We start from the raw sequence: 18735 nt of genomic DNA, 5'->3' as shown, positions 1-18735 counted from the left end.
CAAGTTTTCTGTGTGTCTTATGTCACAAGCAGTTTAACCTGTAATGTATGAGTTCAAAAAGTTTCACATTGTAGTTTAATGACCAGAAGATAAGAGAATAAAACCTTCAGAACTCTGGCTCTGAGGCAGCATAAAAAGGACAACAAAATGGAAAAGAACAACAACCCAAGACCTTCAAAAATATTACAAGCTTCAGAGCACAAAAGAAGAACCTTTGTTAGCACTTCATTTAGTATATAATGGTATAAAAAAGTATTAAATGGAAGATCTGCCATTACTTTCAAAAAGTAGAACCTGTTTGTGTCTGATAGGGAGAGTGCAGTTTGTTGTCCAGAGTATATGCAACCCTACATACACCCAATTAATGATGCAGATATTTAACTTCAGAGCCATTTCCATGGATTAACTGAACTGACAAACAGCTGATCTAGAAATGGAACCAGCTTTCTCTACACTCTGTAGTGCCCACTCAGTTTGGCTAAATGTACAATATCCAGCAAAAGGCACACTACCCAAAGGAGAGAGGTCCAAACATGTCCAAGGAAATATATAAATCCACAAGATCTCAAAGAAATTTAAGTAATCACCATTTTACTTCCAAGTGTCAAAACATAAATTTCAATAAAATAGTTTCAGCTCTGCCTTTGCACATCATGGCAGAAGGGGGCGATTGTCCACTACTATTTTACCAAAGTATTTACTATTTTTTCTCCTCTCTCTCCCCCCACCTACATTTTTTATAACAGTATCAATTACTTTTACATTCTTACTGATCTACACAACTCAGTTTGATTTTTTCACATATCAATCCTTTAAATAACGGTCAACCTACAGATTTTTATTACTACTGCTCTTCTAAGACAGAGGTTAAGCAGTGAGAAAGAAACATCATCTGGTTGCTCTCAAGAAAAATGAGTCAAACTAAATGAGCAAAGCATATCCTGACCCGTTTCCCCTATCGCAGGCTCCTAATACAACATCCGTTCCTCCTGTCTCTCTTAGATGTTTTCAAATTCTTTTGACCAGGTTCCTCTTACTGCTCACAGTTAGGCAATACATAGAACAGAAAAGAGCATTCTAGATATCTGCTGCAAATTTTGAATCCACTTAAGTCCAATCATCTTCACTGCAATCAGGATTTTGTCCACCATGTTAACAGAAAAAAAAGATCAAGCCATGTACAGAATACATAAGATACCAATTTCAAATGTTTTGCAGTTCATACAAATCTTGCCAGTGGACATTTGACAGAATATTATATTTTTTCTTTATTAGGTTAGTATTCTTCAGTTGAAGAAAAAAAGACAAACATGAATCTTAAAAAAAAAAAAATCTGCATAATAAATATGATAGTTATTTCATTTTACTCAATATTTTAAAGAATGAGCCTTGTACACATAAATTTTTAGATCAAATACTACGCATACTAACAGCATGGAATATAGAAAATTTTCCAATTTTCTCTTTATAAACCAAATACATACATGAAATTAAAAGCAGCCAGTGTTAGCTTTGTTATATTATATCCATTCAACACTCAGCCTACCTAAACATAAAAGATTGAATGCAATATTTCTTCCGCAACCAAGCCAAAGATAAGATCAAAAGACATTTAAAAAAAATGTACTTGAATATTTGCATGGCTCCAGGAGTGCTACTATTATTATTTTTATTTTAAAATTCTGTGAAGCTCCTGTAGTACTTTGTTGCTTGGTTTTTCCTGCTCTAAAGAACACAAAGCCTGGTTACTGCCTGAGCCCCCATGATTTCAATGCCAACCCCACCCCAGTTAGTTGCAGAGGTGTTCAGGAGTAGGGCAAACAGCTACTAGTAACAAGTTGATCACTCTACACTGGTTGGCCTGTCATTCCCCTCCTACCTCCAAACCTGCTGCCTGTGTTCCTGAGAGAAGCCCAACAGAAAAAACAAAGCAAAAAATAAAAAAAAAACAAAGCACAACAACTCCCTCCACACACCTGGACCATTGTTCAGAAAAAGCAATCCATGCTAGGCTTGAACTAGAGGACACCTCTTGCCCTGGTTGAAAACTGAAGTGCTTTACAGCCAGAAGAGGTATCACATGTGCAATGCTGAAAATAGTTGCCACACCATGTTTTTGTTTTGTTACCATGACAGCAATTACCAATATTTTGAAGAGAATGACTGCTTGCTGACACAACACTAGGACAATGGGAAGGTGTGTTTTCTTCACCAGTCCAGGAAGTCTCATTGTGTGCCAAAATGCAATTATTTCCTATGATGTTTAGGCAAAGTTATTCTTCATCAAAAACAGAAGAGCAGCTAAGCTGGTGAAATCTAATTCAGAAAGGACCAATGCAAAGATACAGAAGTTTCAGGACTTTCCCTCTTCAAACATTTGCTAAGAGGCAGAAATTTAGGATAAAAGAAGTATAAATATTTCTTGTATTTAAATCCTCTGTCAGCTAGAACATAGAAACACTTTGGCAAATAGGTGAGAAATGTCTGTATTGGCTGCCTTTTATAGTTTTGCTAGTGTTAGAATCAAAAACTCTTACTATGTTCAACAGCTTTGGTATGTACCAACTATATTTTGAAAATGGCATCAATATCAGGCTTTATAACAGTCCGTATGATTCTTCAAGTCTTCATAGCTCAGACCTATCTCCTCCTCCAGAGATATAAATGGGAGGTCCTCTGAATGGACAACCTCATGTGTCATCTCTTTCAAGAATTCCTGAGCAAGAAATGGGTTTACAGGTCTGTCTTCCTGTCCTATATCTCTCCTGCATTGTAAATGGTCATGGGACACAACACAGTTAAAGTGCAAGTCCTCAGCTGATAATACAGAGGATGCACATAATTGAAAAAACGGGACTGCAGGCACATCAGAGCTTCAGCAAGGCTGTTAATTATTCACCTATAAGGACATGATATTTATCAGCACTGTGGTTTTTCCCTGTATGTTAAAGTTGTCTTTCATCTTCAAAAGAAGTAGAAAAGACAATTAGTAGACTGTTTTCTTAAACACATTGAAAAAAACCTTAGTAATTAGACCTACAGCTATGCTGACTACTCAACCTCTGTTTCAACAAGAATTACAGTGCTGTCATGAGTGCTCCATTGACACCCTACCATTTCCTAGCAACAATCAATGTTTTGTACATAAAAAAGTGAATGAAACACTGCCTATCAGTGTTTTCTTTCTTATTATGCTGCTAAACTTTCTCCCTCTTCCATATAAAAGCAAAAGAGTCTTGTTTGGGTCTAATGTAGAACGCCAGACTGTGCTCTGTAACATACTGAATTGACAAAGAACAAGCAAACCTAACATAAAACAAGGTGTTTCATCTTATCCAAGCTGACCCTTCTAAAACCAGTTAGTGTGAGTTAATAATTCCACAACAGACTCACCAGTTTTTAATCCTGCAATGATGGACTGAGAGCGCCATAGGCAAATAGAGTGATGGGCTTTCTGCTTTTCACAGAGCTGCTTCTGAGGGGTCTTTCCTTGCAAAAATAGCATCCGTTCAAATCCTTCATAAGCCAAAGTATTAAGCATAAATAATGTTTCATCCAGTCTTCTGTTCCCACCAATAAATCCCTAGTGACAATGGCAGCACACCTGCACTGTCACACGTTACTCCTGCAAAGCAGCACCAATTGCACTCCAAGCACATAATGGCAGCCCAGAATAACCAGTTTATGGTACCATTGTAGGATATCCCAACATTTATGGTAACACTGTAGGATACAGCATTCATGAGTAGAGATACCTGGACCATCACGGGCAGTCATGGAGATTGCACGGAGTTTGGTTTTGTGCATTTGTTTCCTTTATCCAGTATGTGGAAGAGCAACATCATTCTGCCCTGTCTCCTTGCAGATTTCCGGTGAGGATAACAACGCCGCACCTGCAGTCATCTGATGGGACAACAGCTGCTTAGAATTTGTTTCTTCCCTGCACTGTGAGCTGGGGTATAGAATACATAGTGGAGGTGGGCACAGTGAAAAATACTTTTAAATTCATACTTTTAAATGCATATTCCTATAGCATATTATTTTTTCAGTATCCAAAGGACTTGTGATTTAAAAAAGACCCAAAAAAGTCTGTTTTACTAGTTCAAAGACATACCGACATTTCTCTGTAGGAGGATATTTTCTGTGATTTATAGTAATTTTTGATCAGTCTAGGAAAAAATCATTCAACCGCACTGCCTCCTACTTCCAAACAACTGTGGCTCTTCTCCATCTCCTGCCCCCTGCCCCTTTTCTTCCAGTCACCACCTAAGTTAAAGGATCTTTCAAAACCTAATTAATATTTACAAACACCAAGTTACATACACACATGCCCTCCTGCAAGATGGGAACCAACATAAACCCAAATAATCTACTTCAACTGAGGTCCACAACATTCAACTGGGGATTTAAAACTCACTGGGAATAAATGTCATCCCTTTGGAAATGCCCTGGCTCTCACTGGTAGCATAATTAGTGAGGTAGGTGGGTTTTTTGTCCCCTCCCCTTAACTGGAAACAGATTAGCATTTATAGTAAAACAAAATTCAAGAAGGATGGTAGAAGGTTAGAAAAGAAAAACAAACCAGAAAAAACAGCATGTCTCCACCCCTGTGGCAGTAATGGTGTGTAGACTCCAAATCCTATGGTAGCCAGGTAGATAAAAAGTAGTAAAGCAACAAATACAAAAAGGAGTGGCACGGTGAGGACCAACCATTCACTCTGGAATGTAGGGGTGGAGACATCAGGTTATTTCTGTTGGTCAGCTGTTCAGGTCTCGTCTGCATTAATCTCTCATCATAGCAATTCATCTGCCAGAAAGCAAAAGAACTACATGACTGTAAAAATACCTTGGTGTTTGTTTTTTTTTAATAAAGAGCAAGGGAGACACATTAGAAAGATTTACTATTATTTTTTCCCTAATATTTTCATGCAAATTCTGTCCCTATACTTGTGTATCTCAGTGGAAGAAAGTTGTTTCATGCTGAATCCTTGTTTACAAAGATGTTTGAAATGTGTGCAATACAGTCTCAACATTCCCTTCGCTGCCACTGAAGATGGTTTTGATAAAACATGAGATTTATGAGATATCCAAAAAAGTAAAAAATTAATCACAGTTATTTGGACCATTCTTCATTTTCATTGATGTATTTCTATCCTGTGGAAGAACAGAAGTAAGGAGATGTCTCTTACCTGAAACACAGGTTTTGATACAGCAGTATTAGAGGAAAAAAATAAATTGCAAATCAGTCTTCAGTGTTTCCTTGAAATCTTTCAGTGTATTTAGAACAAATGCAATTTGTTTTCTCAATTTTTTATAGAAACTCCAGGTTGGTTTTACAAAACACCCTGGGAAATTTGACTCTATTTCAATGGCAGCATCAGAAATATTCAAAATGATGGGAACTCACAAAGTGTGTTGACATATGGTGCCACCTAGCTAGATGATGTTACATATTACAGATTTATATGTGTTGCCATAGACATGCAATCCTCTTCCAAATGAGCTAAACAGGAAATACCTACCAGATAAACACCATTCCTTTCTAGTGTATATGGAATTAAATAATGACATACATTAAATAAACCCACAGAAGTAAAACTTTTCAAATTCTTAATGTTTAGCTAGGACCATAAACAGGCCTTAACTGGTTATTTCCAAGCTTTTCAATGTATTTTAGTAAGAACTTACAGCCTGCATAGACAAGAACAAATGAGACATGGCTTAGGATTTTTTTCCCCCTTTCAAATAAGTAGGAAAAGGACTGGCAAGATTGCATCCTAAGGCTTTTTTTGAAATAAAATAGAATAATTTTGAAAATGCAGCAGCATTACCCTGGCACAAGCATAGGCACATACGCAAACAATGAAGAGGAGAAAGAGATTCTCTTTTAGCTCGAGAATCAGGAAAAATGCACTATTACAAATATGTGACTGAAAGAAGTTACTTCAACCACTTAAAAAAAAAAAAAAAAAAAAAGCTGAAGTTTTCAAGTTTTACCAGAGGCTGCAAACTGAAGAGTCTAATCTTTCCATAAAATATATGAGAAAGAGATTTTTGGAAGAAAAACAAAAGCTTTTCTTGAGGCACTTAGTGAGCCCAGTCATGTGTATCAGTACATTCAGCAAACAGGTTACAAGTCAATGTCTGCCATTTGGGAGAAGACACCATAGCAAAAACATTTATATTTGCCTCTGGGAAGAAGTTTTGCCCTAAAAGCATTTTTTTCCTGGGGAATACAGGCAGTAGGCCTATTGAGAGGATTGTCCAGCACCTGTAGAACTGCAGTTGGAGTGCATAGTGCTGTAAATAACTGACATTGCTTAAGGGTCAGATAGGATGAATAAATAAGCAAACCTTCCTCAGGCACAAAGTGCTTTCTGGTACGGTAATGATACAAACAACATACAGCCTTTGATACAACTAACTCATGGAGCCCATAAAGGCTGTTTTACAGAGTTTCATAAAGCTTGAATGTATTCTGTCTGAAATCCAAGATGAAAATACCAAATAAAATACTGCATGTTACTTCAGATTTCATTAGTAAACACTGAAGTTTAAACAAAAACCAAAACAAGCCAGCATATTCCTCTAGAGGAGTATTTTGAACATTCTACTATGGAATTTTATCCAAAAGCTCAGGCAGGCAATTCAACAGCAAGTGTTTCAATAAAGATTTCCTCACCAAATGCAACTATTACTTAGAGTATATTACGGGAATCAATTTATATTTACTGTATGAGAAATGAAACCTATTTGAGATCAAGACCATATTAGCTTTTAAGACATTTTTCAATTAAAATTATTTTAGGGAGCTACAGACCGAAACAAGGCTGTGTGTCCATGCAAATACCTTCCAACAGTCAACACTGTCATAGTGCAGCAGATCATACATGTTATTTCCAAGAACCCCCGGTCATGATAAATCAGAATGTAAGAGCAGCAGAGCAGCCCAAACACATTGCCACACACATTCCTAGCAACTACCAACAGAAAAACGTAGCTGTATGCTTTTTCTAGCATATCTACTTTGAATTAACAAATCTCCCTATTTAGACTTCATCAAAACTTTGCCATCAGTTATTTGACAGACTTTCTTGATGGTTCCTAAAAATTCACAGGTTTTTTTTTTGTTTATAGCTACATGTGGCATGATGAAATTTATCTTTTGAAGAAGAATATAAATTCAGACCCAAAACTCCTACTATTTCAGACTTAGTAAAGGAAACAAATTTTCTCCTGGAAAGAACAAGATATTTGCAAACATCAAAACTGCTTTTCTATTTTTATTAATATTTACAAAATATGGTAAATTTATAACAGTTGTCTGCTTGCACATAGCAACAGTACAAAATCCCTCAGTTTCGCAAATGATGCATTATCCTAGTGTGTTATAAAAGTTTTATTTTGAAATTACTGAAAAGCACACCTTATTCAGTATTTTTTCCACTCACTTAGATATACATGTCATATTAAAAAATACACATATTGTATTTTCTTGGTGTTGCAAGATACAAGGGATCACAAAAACACCCATCTTTTTCAGATCCAGGGTAGAAGTCTTGTAGTGAGCATTTTACTGCAACTACCAAGTACCATTACTTTCAAATTAAGTATTCTCTATAGTGATTAAAAAAAGATTTAAAAATATGGGGAAATGCTTAAAAACAACTTCTGCAGATTATTAGCATTAGGAGGTGGGAAACAGTAATGATCCCAGTTCCAGTAGTTCTTTGTTTCTCCTTGGATATGTTCAGATTAAGACCTCAACAGAACTAGTAGATTAAATATATTAGAAATATTTAATGACTGCTGCCATGATTCTGGGAAAATTATCACTTTTTAGTTTCTATAAAATATGAATTTTTCTAACACATTATTTGTTGTTTTTCAGTCAAGATTCACACACCAGTAGACAACAACCTCCCTTAATACACAAATTGAAAGCAGTTCTTGGTACATTGCTAACAACACAATGCACTAAGTAGGTTTTTTTCTTTTTTTTTTTCTTTTTTTTTTTGTTTGCCTGTTTAATCCTGCATATACAATAATATTATACAGGAATCCTCATAGAAAAGAGGACAAAATTACGGTTTCTGTCATGGACAAAAACTTTATAAAAACATAATACAATTAAAATACAAAATATATATAGTACATGTCAGATTAGTTACTAGTGGCATTTGAGGTTTCTGGAGACTGAAGAAATTCATAGGGGTCATGAACCATGTCTTGCTGTTCTCCAACACTCAGATGAGAGGGGCTTCCTGTAGAACATGGGGAAAAAAATCAAAACTTTTAGAAGTACAGAAACATAATGAAGAGACAGTTATGTATATAAACAGTATGGTTATTTCACATTCTCAGTTTATACTTTTAAATTATATTTAAATAGGAGATTATGGAAAAGAAACCACAAGATTCTTAGTAATTTAGCTAATTGCTTATTTAGTAATTGGAAAAGTAGTCATATTACTCTGAGTTGAAAAATTATACAAAATGCAACTGAGTATCATCCAACCAACATCTCCTACCTTCTCAGAGTGACACCAAATTGTTACGCAGTTTATCACCGAATTTTACAGTTAACAATGGAATGCTGTTGTAGTAGTTGCAGCATGCAACTATGCTGAAGCAAAATAAACATTATATACTCCTTATATTTCTAAAGGCATTAAATGCAAATCCTTATAGGGATTTGCCAGTCAGTATCAATTTACTTCACGATTGCTTCAACCACACCTACTCAAAAAATAAGTAACTACAACTGCCCTGAATTCCAGAGGTCAAAAGTATGTCTTCTTATTTGCCTTTGCCATACATATTTAAAATTAAAACATGATCCTGCAGTCAGTACACTGTTCTATCAGTGTAATTTCACACAAAGATTCATGTAAATTAAAATGTAAGTTTAAATGAATTTCAATTGGAACACAAGTACTGCAACTTGTGACACAGCTAACTTTACCAAGATGATGTTGATCTCTTTCAGAGGTATTGGAGAGGGAACTCAAATTGGATGAAGGTCGGGATCCCACTCTGTCAGCCTGAGCTTCATGAAGGTCCTGCAGCAGCTTAGTTGTTTCATCCAGATGTAAATGATTATCGTCATGGTCAAGCTCCTTCTTCACTTTTCCTAAGAGCCACCAGTTACCAACCAAAATCCATAATTAGCATATGTACATTGACTCATGAATTACCAAGTCTTACAAAAAAATTCGAAAATAAATTAACACAAGTGTTGTCTATTACACAAATGACCTCAATCTTGCATTTTCCTTTGCACTTCTAAAAAGCAATAGCTGCAGATCTGTGTGATATTGGAAGATGAAGGAAAGTGCCACAGGAAATGGCTGAAACTGAACTGACTGAACTGAACTGCCCACTATTTAAACAGCTGTAAGAGCTTAATTTGTCTTCCTTATCTTTTAAACTCCAGATATGAAATCATAGGATGATTTGCTTTGGAAAGGACCTTAAAGATCATCTAGTTCCAACCCTGCTGCCATGGGCAGGGACACCTTTTACTAAACCAGGTTGCTCAAAGCTCCATCCAACCTGGCTTTGAACACTTCCAGAGATGGGGCATCCACAGCTTCTCTGGGTAACCTGTTCCAGTGCCTCACTACCTTCACTCTAAATAATGCATTTAGTTTGCAGCAAAGAAATCAACAGAAAGATCACTTAAGATCACTTAAATATCTAACTTAAAATACAGTTAAAATAGGACATGGAATTTATGGAGGCAAAGAAGGCTCCATCACAGAAGAACAGTATCACAGTTACTGTGATTTTATAATAAGCCAAAAAACCCTGAAATTGGAAAGAACTGGAAATATGTGCCAATATATGCTATTCTTTCATCTGAAGACCTAAAAATAATTCACTCAACTTAAAACAGGAAAATAAACTCTTTCCCTTTGTTTTCTTCGATGCAATTCTTGCTAACTTTTCAAGAATTATGATAAGAAGTAATGCCATAAACTCTCTCTGGAAGCCAACTAATCTAGAAGTATGATTATTTGCTTCTAGTTCAAAGAAGAAAACATAAGCAGTTTTCAGTGGCACAAGAAATTCACAGTAAGATTGATATGTCTAAACATTATCTATAAAATGGATATTCATTTTTTACTGAACTAAATAAAATTAGAGTGTGACAGGATAATCAGAGCTTATAATTGCTTTTCAAAATGCATCTGTCAGAAATCCTGCTGGAGGGCAGGAGGGCTCTTCAGAGGGACCTGGACAAGCTGGAGAGATGACCTGATTCCAAGATGAATCAGATGAGGTTTAACAAGGCCAAGTGCCGGGTCCTGCATTTTGGCCACAACAACCCCATGCAGCGCTACAGGCTGGGCACAGAGTGGCTGGAGAGCAGCCAGGCAGAAAGGGACCTGGGAGTTTGGATTGACAGGAGGCTGAACATGAGCCAGCAGTGTGCTCAGGTGGCCAAGAAGGCCAATGGCATCCTGGCCTGGATCAGGAACAGTGTGGCCAGCAGGACCAGGGCAGTGATTCTTCCCCTGTACTCAGCGCTGGTGAGGCCACACCTGGAGTGCTGTGTTCAGTTCTGGGCCCCTCAGTTCAGGAAGGATGTTGAGGTGCTGGAGCAGGTTCAGAGAAGAACGACAAGGCTGGTGAAGGGACTGGAGCACAAGTCCTATGAGGAGAGGCTGAGGGAGCTGGGGTTGTTTAGCCTGGAGAAGAGGAGGCTCAGGGGAGACCTCATCACTCTCTACAACTCCCTGAAAGGAGGTTGTAGCCCAGTGGGGGTTGGTCTCTTCTCCCAGGCAACCAGCAGTAGGACAAGAGGGCACGGTCTTAAACTGTGCCGGGGAGGTTTACATTGGATATTAGGAAGAAATTTTTTCCAGGGAGAGTAATCAGGCATTGGAATGGGCTGCCCAGGGAGGTGGTGGATTCACTGTCCCTGGAGGTTTTTAAGATGTAACTAGACATGGCACTTAGTGCCATGGTCTAGCAACCATGGTGGTGTTGGATCAAGGGTTGGACTTGATGATCTCAGAGGTCTTTTCCAACTTGGTTAATTCTATAATTCTATGATTCTATGAAATCTGTGGAAATCTTGTTTTCCTTTAAGTCTTTCATTACCTTATGTTTTATAATAGATAGTTTGGCCTCTTTCACATCCTGAATTAAAAGTATCTTAAAACATAAGCAGGTTGTTAGCTTGGATGACACTTGTGAAGGCATTTGACCAGCTCAGCAGCCTGCAGAAATGGCAACAGTACTTCTAGCATTTAAAAGATACCTATCAAAGGCATGTATTTGAAACAGCATCCTAATACTTTTACACAACTGCCTTATCTGAGGATAAAGTCTTTCCAGCACCTGAAGTTTCTTATGATTTTTGTTCTGGGATATTTCAAGTGGTCATATGATCACCCTTAACATACTTACCTAATTCCCAAGTTATTTCAAAAGACATCATATGAAGTAACATCATTTCTGAGCTAAAGCTCCACATTGATTCTTAACGTTTATGTTACTATGAACACAAAATACAAGCAAAGCTATCAAAATTGTATTTCTTCAGTTGTACAAGAAAAGTTAGCTTGGATAGCACATGGATGTCTCAAAGGAGAAACAGAGCAAGGTTCATTTATCTTGTACCAGCCCTAGATTTTACTTATGTCAAAATAGACTTGATACTACTTTTTGAACACTTTTTTATGTGTGTTTGACAGCAAATCCAGCTGTCATTTTGTCTGTGGTACAACTAAACCATAATTGATGTCCTGTATATTTAATTACTTACCTAACGAACTTAACATAGAAATATCAAGAGATACATCTGAATATGGTTTCATAGAGAGAAAATCCAAGTCAGAAGAGTTACTGTCTCCAGCAGATTCTCCAACCTATTAAAACACAAGAAATAGAAAGACTAGCCATAATGACAAGCCGTCATAATAACTTTCTAATGTTTAAGATAAATGCAAAATCCATTCCCTCAAAAGTGTGCATCACAACGCTTGAGACTGGGGCATCCATAACCATCTTGGCCAACCTGAAATTCACATGGTAATTAAATATACTTCAAACATGGTTTCAGGACAGACCAGTCGTATGCATGGCAAGGGATGTGCACAGTAATCTAAGTATCTTTTATCTGATATCCAGAACTGTTGAAACTCAATTACACACTCAAGTCCTTCATGTCTCACAGAAGAACCCTAGTAGGTGTCCCTATCATGAACCACTCCCAGATCCCCTTTTCCCTCATCTCCTCAATGCATGAACACTGGATTTATTGATATTTTTAGTATGGTGGGCCTTCCTATACACGGTATCAACTGGAACTGGTCCCTCTAGTATTTCTTCTATACATGTGCATAATGACATACAGGCTGCACTACAACAATTTCATTTCTTTCCACACCTGTTGCCATAGTGCTAATGTAATGGCACGAAGTTAAAAATCAAAGTAAAAGTCACTAAGCTTCAAAACCTATTCTAACAGAAGTCTATGAGGATGCCTATTCCAGCAGGAGAAATAAGACACTCAGGTAAACACACAACCAAGTATTATCTTTTAGAAATATGAAACTTAGCACTTTAATGAATTAATTTAACCAGTCACCTTCTAGACAAAGATGACTTTTCACAAAACATAATGAATACTTATAAAACTATAAAATTTTATTAATTGCTATATTGTAATCCATATAATTTTTATGTGAATTGGCATGGAATGCAATGCATTAGTTCTGTTGTCACAAATAAATTGAAAGATAAAACCTGGATCACTTAAAGAAAGATTTGATTAGTAGCCGTGAAAGCATAAAAGATATGCATTTTTTACCCATGCTTTCTATGACATTTTCAATGGATGTGGTAAAACTAATCAATACTAACGATTTTTTACAATTTTACAGCAGGTTGAATCTCAAATATTCATCAGCAGATCAAGTATCGTTTTCAGTTTCCTAAGTGATCTTCCTGCATTGGATTTAATTACACATGCTGAAATAAACTGGAGAATACAGAAAAATAAAGCCACTAACTGTCAAAGAATTAATTTTCAGTACTGAAACATTATTCTAGATACTGTAATTCTAATATTCTACTTCAGACTATGCACATCCTTGCCCTGAAACAAAATGAATGTCTCAATACTACTTTTTTGGGGTTTTTTATGGTGTTTTTTTTTCTGTTGTTCCTCTCCAACCATCTTACCATAATCTGTTTGGAAGAATCCAGACAGGTATTATGCAACTTGTGTTCTTCTTTTATAAGAACTGGCAGAACCTAAAGAACAAAAGAGTATTTTAGATCTTAGCATTTCATAGCTTATGCTTATATTTCCTAAAAATGTTTTCTAATAATGCTTGTGAAATTTACTGGTTTAGCACAAGAAGATCCTGGGCCACCACAGAACACTATCACATTTTGCGATGTTTGAGTAGAACCTTTATGAAAAAAAAAAGACTAGCTCTTCTCTAAGGGCAACCATGTACATTCACATAAACAATTTAGAACTAACCAGGACAGGCTCTTCAGGACTAACCTAACAGCCTCCTCTTTCTCCTATACTCCACTTACCATCTTTTTCTGCATTATTATACAGAACAGATGCACATTACATAAAATCAGGAACTTTAATGCTGGAAGCTCCAAGAACATCACTTTCTCTACCTTAAACGCCCAAACTCCTTTTCAAGTTTAAAAAAACCCCAAACAGACTGAATATCAGCATAACTTACCTTAACTTCATCCAGTGGTTTTACTGGGATGTTTCGCCTCTGGAAAGAAAGAATACTAACAATTGCTTATATTCAACATATAATAAAGACCTCTTTCTTGTACAATTTCAAATATTTTCAAACTTCATGCACAAAAGAAGGCTAGAGACAGCTAAGTTTTTCACATATCTGCAATGCAATTACAATGTAACAGTTAATGTTCTGCAATAATTTAGCATTATGCATTTTAACTAATCTTTGAGTCACCCTTATGCTGTTTCCTCTGTTCACAAATTTTATATTCAAAAGCAGTACCTTAGTCACTACTTCAGTAACTTCTGAATCACAAATCATCTAAGGTTGTACTTTTAGAGATACTAATTCTTACTCAAATGTAGCAGCACAAAATGCTCAAGCATAAAACACCATGGCATATCATCACTGAAACACATTTAATTATGTGAAATCGGCGTATATCAACATATGTCACAACTGAACAGCACTTCTAAGTGTAAATACCCATTGACCATTTGAGAGGTCTTCAGAAATTCTCATATGGAACCACATTCATAGAACAAGGTGGTAAAAAGGAAAAGGCACATTTGTAAAGCTAAGTTCACTATGTTGCATACACACATTTGTATATGTAGAGAGTATTCCAAGTACATGGTTGTAACTTTTTTAACTAATCCTTTACATTTCTTCCTGTTTCATATACAGTCTTTTTCCTGGTAAAAAATAGCCAGAAAATTCTGAAGAATCATCTTGTGGTTTTCATTCTATTGCCTCCTTTTCCCGAAACACCATGCACCTTATTCTCTTTCTAAGTGTGCAGAGATTTAGCATAATCTCATTTCGGCCGTGTCAGGAAATCTAAGTACCTTCCATCTTCCCATCCTGCCTCCCTTTTTTTATTCCTCAATCATTCACAATGTCAGCATTTAAAATAGCAGACAATTATTTCAAACTAAAAGTGGTTTTCAGAGTGAAAATACCATGCAATTTCTATTAGACTATTTGGTCTTGGGAATGCAAACATTCCCACTGGAATCATACATATTTCTGAGAAAAATCTCTTCTGCAATCTTAGTATGAATCCCATCAGGAAAGTGTTTTTGTAAATAAGTTAAGTTCTTCCTTCAGACATACTACATGAATTTAAAAGTTAGCACTGTTGGGTAAAAGATACCTGTACAGTGATATTAATCTGTTCTTCAACATTACTTCCATGTTCCAAACAATTAATTCTTCCACAAGAACTATATTTTGCATTTCAATTAAGAAAAAACCCAAAAACCTCAACAAAAGCATTGCAATATAAGTCAGAAGCAGGTACGTAAGTTATCACATTGAGTGACAAGGCTGCCCAAACACTATTCAGTTGGTTGGCCCCTGCTATGTCGCATGGCCCCGCCCCTTCCTTTCTGCAGCCATATAGTGAACCACAGAGAACCGATCGAGCCAGAGATAAGAAAAAAAACTACTCCTCTGTTGATTAATTCAGTCTGTAATTTGGTTCACAGCATGGTTGCTTGAACAGCTAAGCTTGAACTGCTTAAACTGACAGTGGAAAGCAAAGCACTTCATACAACACTGAAAAACAAACAGGTTCATTCTTGTTCTGAGGAACTTGTGACACTTCTGTGCATCAAGAACACACCTGCTTTAGCTGATAAATAGTTTTGGAATGATCGCCACTGGTGATCTGGTCCAGAAGATCATCCACTATTTTCTTGCTGTAACTTCCAGCATCCTTCACAAATTCTTGTAAGCTAGCGGGAATGGAGATAAGCATTACAGAAAATGTTTATTTTTGTAAAAAATATTTCAACTCAAAATATCGTTTTCCCCAACAACACTACATTACACCTATATTTTCTTTGTTAACTCTTCCATGCTTCTTCAGAAAAGCAGTTAAGACAGAGGTTTTTTTCTTTTTTCTATCATTGATAGTCAGTTAAAAAACAAAATCCAAAAAAGAGAAAAAAGCTTGCCACTAATTCTTTTGGTCCAAGATTAAGAATTAATGAAAAGTGGCATTTTCCTTTTCAAGTAACTTTAACTCTTTTGAAATTCCTTGAAAAATATCACTGTTTTAAAGCCACTGAAATCTATTAATTGCCTACTTAAACTTATTTTCTGATGGGTGCAAAGCAAAACACTAAAACTTTAGCAACCTGTAGTATGCTGTTGTTGAAGACCCTAATAACAGCCTTGCAATAAAATTGGATAATTTAAAAGGGCAAATGGAAAAAAAAAAAAAAAAGGCATCCCCCCACGTACAATCAAAAGCAAAAAACCAAAAAAACAGCACAAAAACCCCACCAACCAGGATGAAAGCTAGCTTCAAGTTTTATAGTGATTTATTTTAAAAATAAGTTTTAGAATAAAATATCAGGATTTGAACACTCCTAGTTGGCATTTAGTCCAAATTACTTTGCATAAAATTACTATGATAAGTTAGACTTTCTAATTAGGAAGTGCTTACCTTAAGGCACACTGTATTCCAGTTTCATCACCATATGCTGAGTACAAGAGTTCCATCTCATCTGGTTTCAAATCATGAAATATAGAGTTGTTTTGCAAGGAAGGTGCTGTACTAGCACTTGTAAGAAAGGTTACTAAGGTAGAAGAAAGAGATGATAAATAATTAACACGAGTGCAAAAGACCACTTGGGCAAAAAAATTGTTTTCTGAAAGGGCTGCAGAAAGTGCAGTGTCTTTTTTTTCTCCAACTGAAATCAAGAGCAATATCTCAAGGACACTTCCAGACTCTAGAATCAGTGCAACTATTTTAACCATATAAACAAACGTATTTATATTATTGGAAAATCAAGAACTAAGTTAAGCACCACACTCCCAGAAAAAAAAGATTCATGGCCACACCTCCTTTTATATTTCTACTTTTTGTGTGTGCTAGTCAATTTCTGGACAGCAGATTAGAAACTATTAAAAATATCAATAATACAAGGAAAAAAAAAATCCACAGTCTGCGAAACCCTTGTCATGTGATGCAAAAATGGAAGTGACTGAAAGTTTCTTACCCTCAATTGTAAGCACAGTTAGTCTGGAAAAATTATCTCCCACAAAGAAAACACACTACCATTATTGAAAATCTTCTAGTGTGGCTGTAACACTAAGGCAAAACATTAATCCATAAACTTCCTAATTAAGTGATGCTTAATAAGAAGAAAAGTCATTTTAAAACTGCATTCTGCTGTCAGTGGAATAATTATACACTAAAAGAATAACCAAGAAGACTTTCATACCAAGACAGGTAGAAACTGAAACTATTTTATTTCAATTAATTGCTCAAATATTTAAAAACCAAAAAGCTAAAACATGTTCTTTGGCATTTACCTTTATTTCTTCGTTCATCTTTAAAGCCCAGTGTAGTGAAACCAGGCAGTAATTTGCTTGAGAGTGAACTCAGATCCACTGGGTGAGTCTCTTCCTCTAATAATTTGATTTAAAAGAAGACTTAGAAAAGCATTTAATGTGTACAATTTATGGTGAATATTTAGATTTTACTATTTTAAAATGTTGCAATTAACATAAAGACTAAATGTCTTCTAATCTATACATTAAGCATAGGTACTGTAATTCAGGTTCTCCATTTAAACTTCAAACACATGCTGTAAATATGTTTCCATGTCTAATTGACAAGATCTATGGCTTACTTATTTCATTTTTAGAGTATACATCAACGTGTGATGTATACTAGCTGATTCACAAACATTCAAGACCCAGATTTTATGAAGTGATAAAAGCAGTTTCTTATGTTGACTAAGTGGTAGTTCGTTTATAGAAATCCAGACACCATTACCATCACTGTCTAAACTTTCAGTGGCATAATTTCAGAGGTATTAAAGCACATGAATTTTATTAATTTTTTATTTTCAGATAAAGGGAAGGGCATGTTAGCAGACAAAATGCTCAATTTCATTCCAGAAAAATTTACTACCAAATGAAAAAGAATTGAAACGATGATAGTGTTAAAGGCTCGTGTCTCCCAGTGTGATTAGTCTAAAGCACTCATATATTCATCAATGAAACAAGAGATAAGCTGTGAACAAATTCCAATCTCAAAAGGTGCAAAGAAAGTGCTAAATCAACATGCCATACAGGAGCATAAAGACTATGACATTTCATTCATTACAAACTTTCAAAACTTCTGCATTTTGAGCTTGAAACTAAAACAAGTGAAAAGCATAAGCCAATATAAATAGCATATAGTAGTAACAGAACAAAAAAAAAATCCAACAGAAAAGATCAAGAAATTTAGCTAATGATTTAAATTAGAAAATAAAAAAGTAAAAGATTATTCTGAATTTCATTCTGTGCATCGCACATTTACATAGGATTACAGCACCTTCATTCTATTCAGACTATTAGGTTTTAACACTAAACTGTACTTGCAGCAAAAGCTTGTATTCCAAGTCTTTATAAAGTTGTAGCAATGTATAAGCATTAGCAATATAGCAATATCTCTTATAAAGAGATATTATTTTATCTTCTTACTGTTAGAAATAGTAAAACAGAGCACCTGAACAGTGAAAATTTGGAAGGCAAAGAGAAACAACTTTGGGGTATTTGGGAAAATGGTTTGGGAGACAATTAATGAAAATAATAAAAATTGTTTAAAAATTAAAAAAAATTTAAAACTCATCTATACTACACAGGATCCTTATTTACAGTTAAGACTTCAAAATCTGCTAGAACATTCAAGACTGGAAATGTCTGCTTTTACCTTCTGCTTCAGGATCAGATGAATTTACTACGCTAAATAATAAAGTTCCATCTCCATTTTTTTTCAGATAACCAATCTGTGAACAGAACCACAAAGATATAGAAGTATAATCATTCAAAACTGTTGAAAACTCAAAGAAGGAGTTACTTCCTTATGAGAAAACTATAAAAATCACTTTTAGTTCTATTGGGATCCTGCACTGTGGTATTCACTTTTTAATACAGAGAATTATGGGTCACAGCTATTTAGCACCACTTAGCAAATGCTTCAGAACGGAAGACT

The 18735-nt window shown here is 35.7% G+C and overlaps 1 protein-coding gene across 6 annotated transcripts in view; it reads right to left on the bottom strand.

The window, feature by feature from the left end:
• Positions 1 to 7270: 7270 nt before the first annotated feature.
• BRD9 (bromodomain containing 9) overlaps positions 7271 to 18735 on the bottom strand; it is a 24699-nt gene continuing 13234 nt past the window's right edge. For all 6 annotated transcript variants that reach the window (XM_032703538.1, XM_032706024.1, XM_032704389.1 and 3 more), the window contains 9 exons: positions 18454 to 18529; positions 17064 to 17159; positions 16192 to 16324; positions 15364 to 15475; positions 13725 to 13763; positions 13198 to 13269; positions 11777 to 11879; positions 8966 to 9133; positions 7271 to 8264 (listed from right to left, as the gene is read on the bottom strand). In XM_032703538.1, coding sequence (XP_032559429.1) covers positions 8164 to 8264; positions 8966 to 9133; positions 11777 to 11879; positions 13198 to 13269; positions 13725 to 13763; positions 15364 to 15475; positions 16192 to 16324; positions 17064 to 17159; positions 18454 to 18529 — 900 coding nt within the window. In that variant the 3' untranslated portion in view covers positions 7271 to 8163. The remainder of the gene's footprint in view (positions 8265 to 8965; positions 9134 to 11776; positions 11880 to 13197; positions 13270 to 13724; positions 13764 to 15363; positions 15476 to 16191; positions 16325 to 17063; positions 17160 to 18453; positions 18530 to 18735) is intronic.

Source organism: Chiroxiphia lanceolata, chromosome 1 (assembly GCF_009829145.1).
Source record: "Chiroxiphia lanceolata isolate bChiLan1 chromosome 1, bChiLan1.pri, whole genome shotgun sequence".
Lineage (NCBI taxonomy): Eukaryota > Metazoa > Chordata > Aves > Passeriformes > Pipridae > Chiroxiphia > Chiroxiphia lanceolata.
Note: the sequence above shows the minus strand (reverse complement) of the source record. Positions and strands in the feature narration are given on the sequence as shown.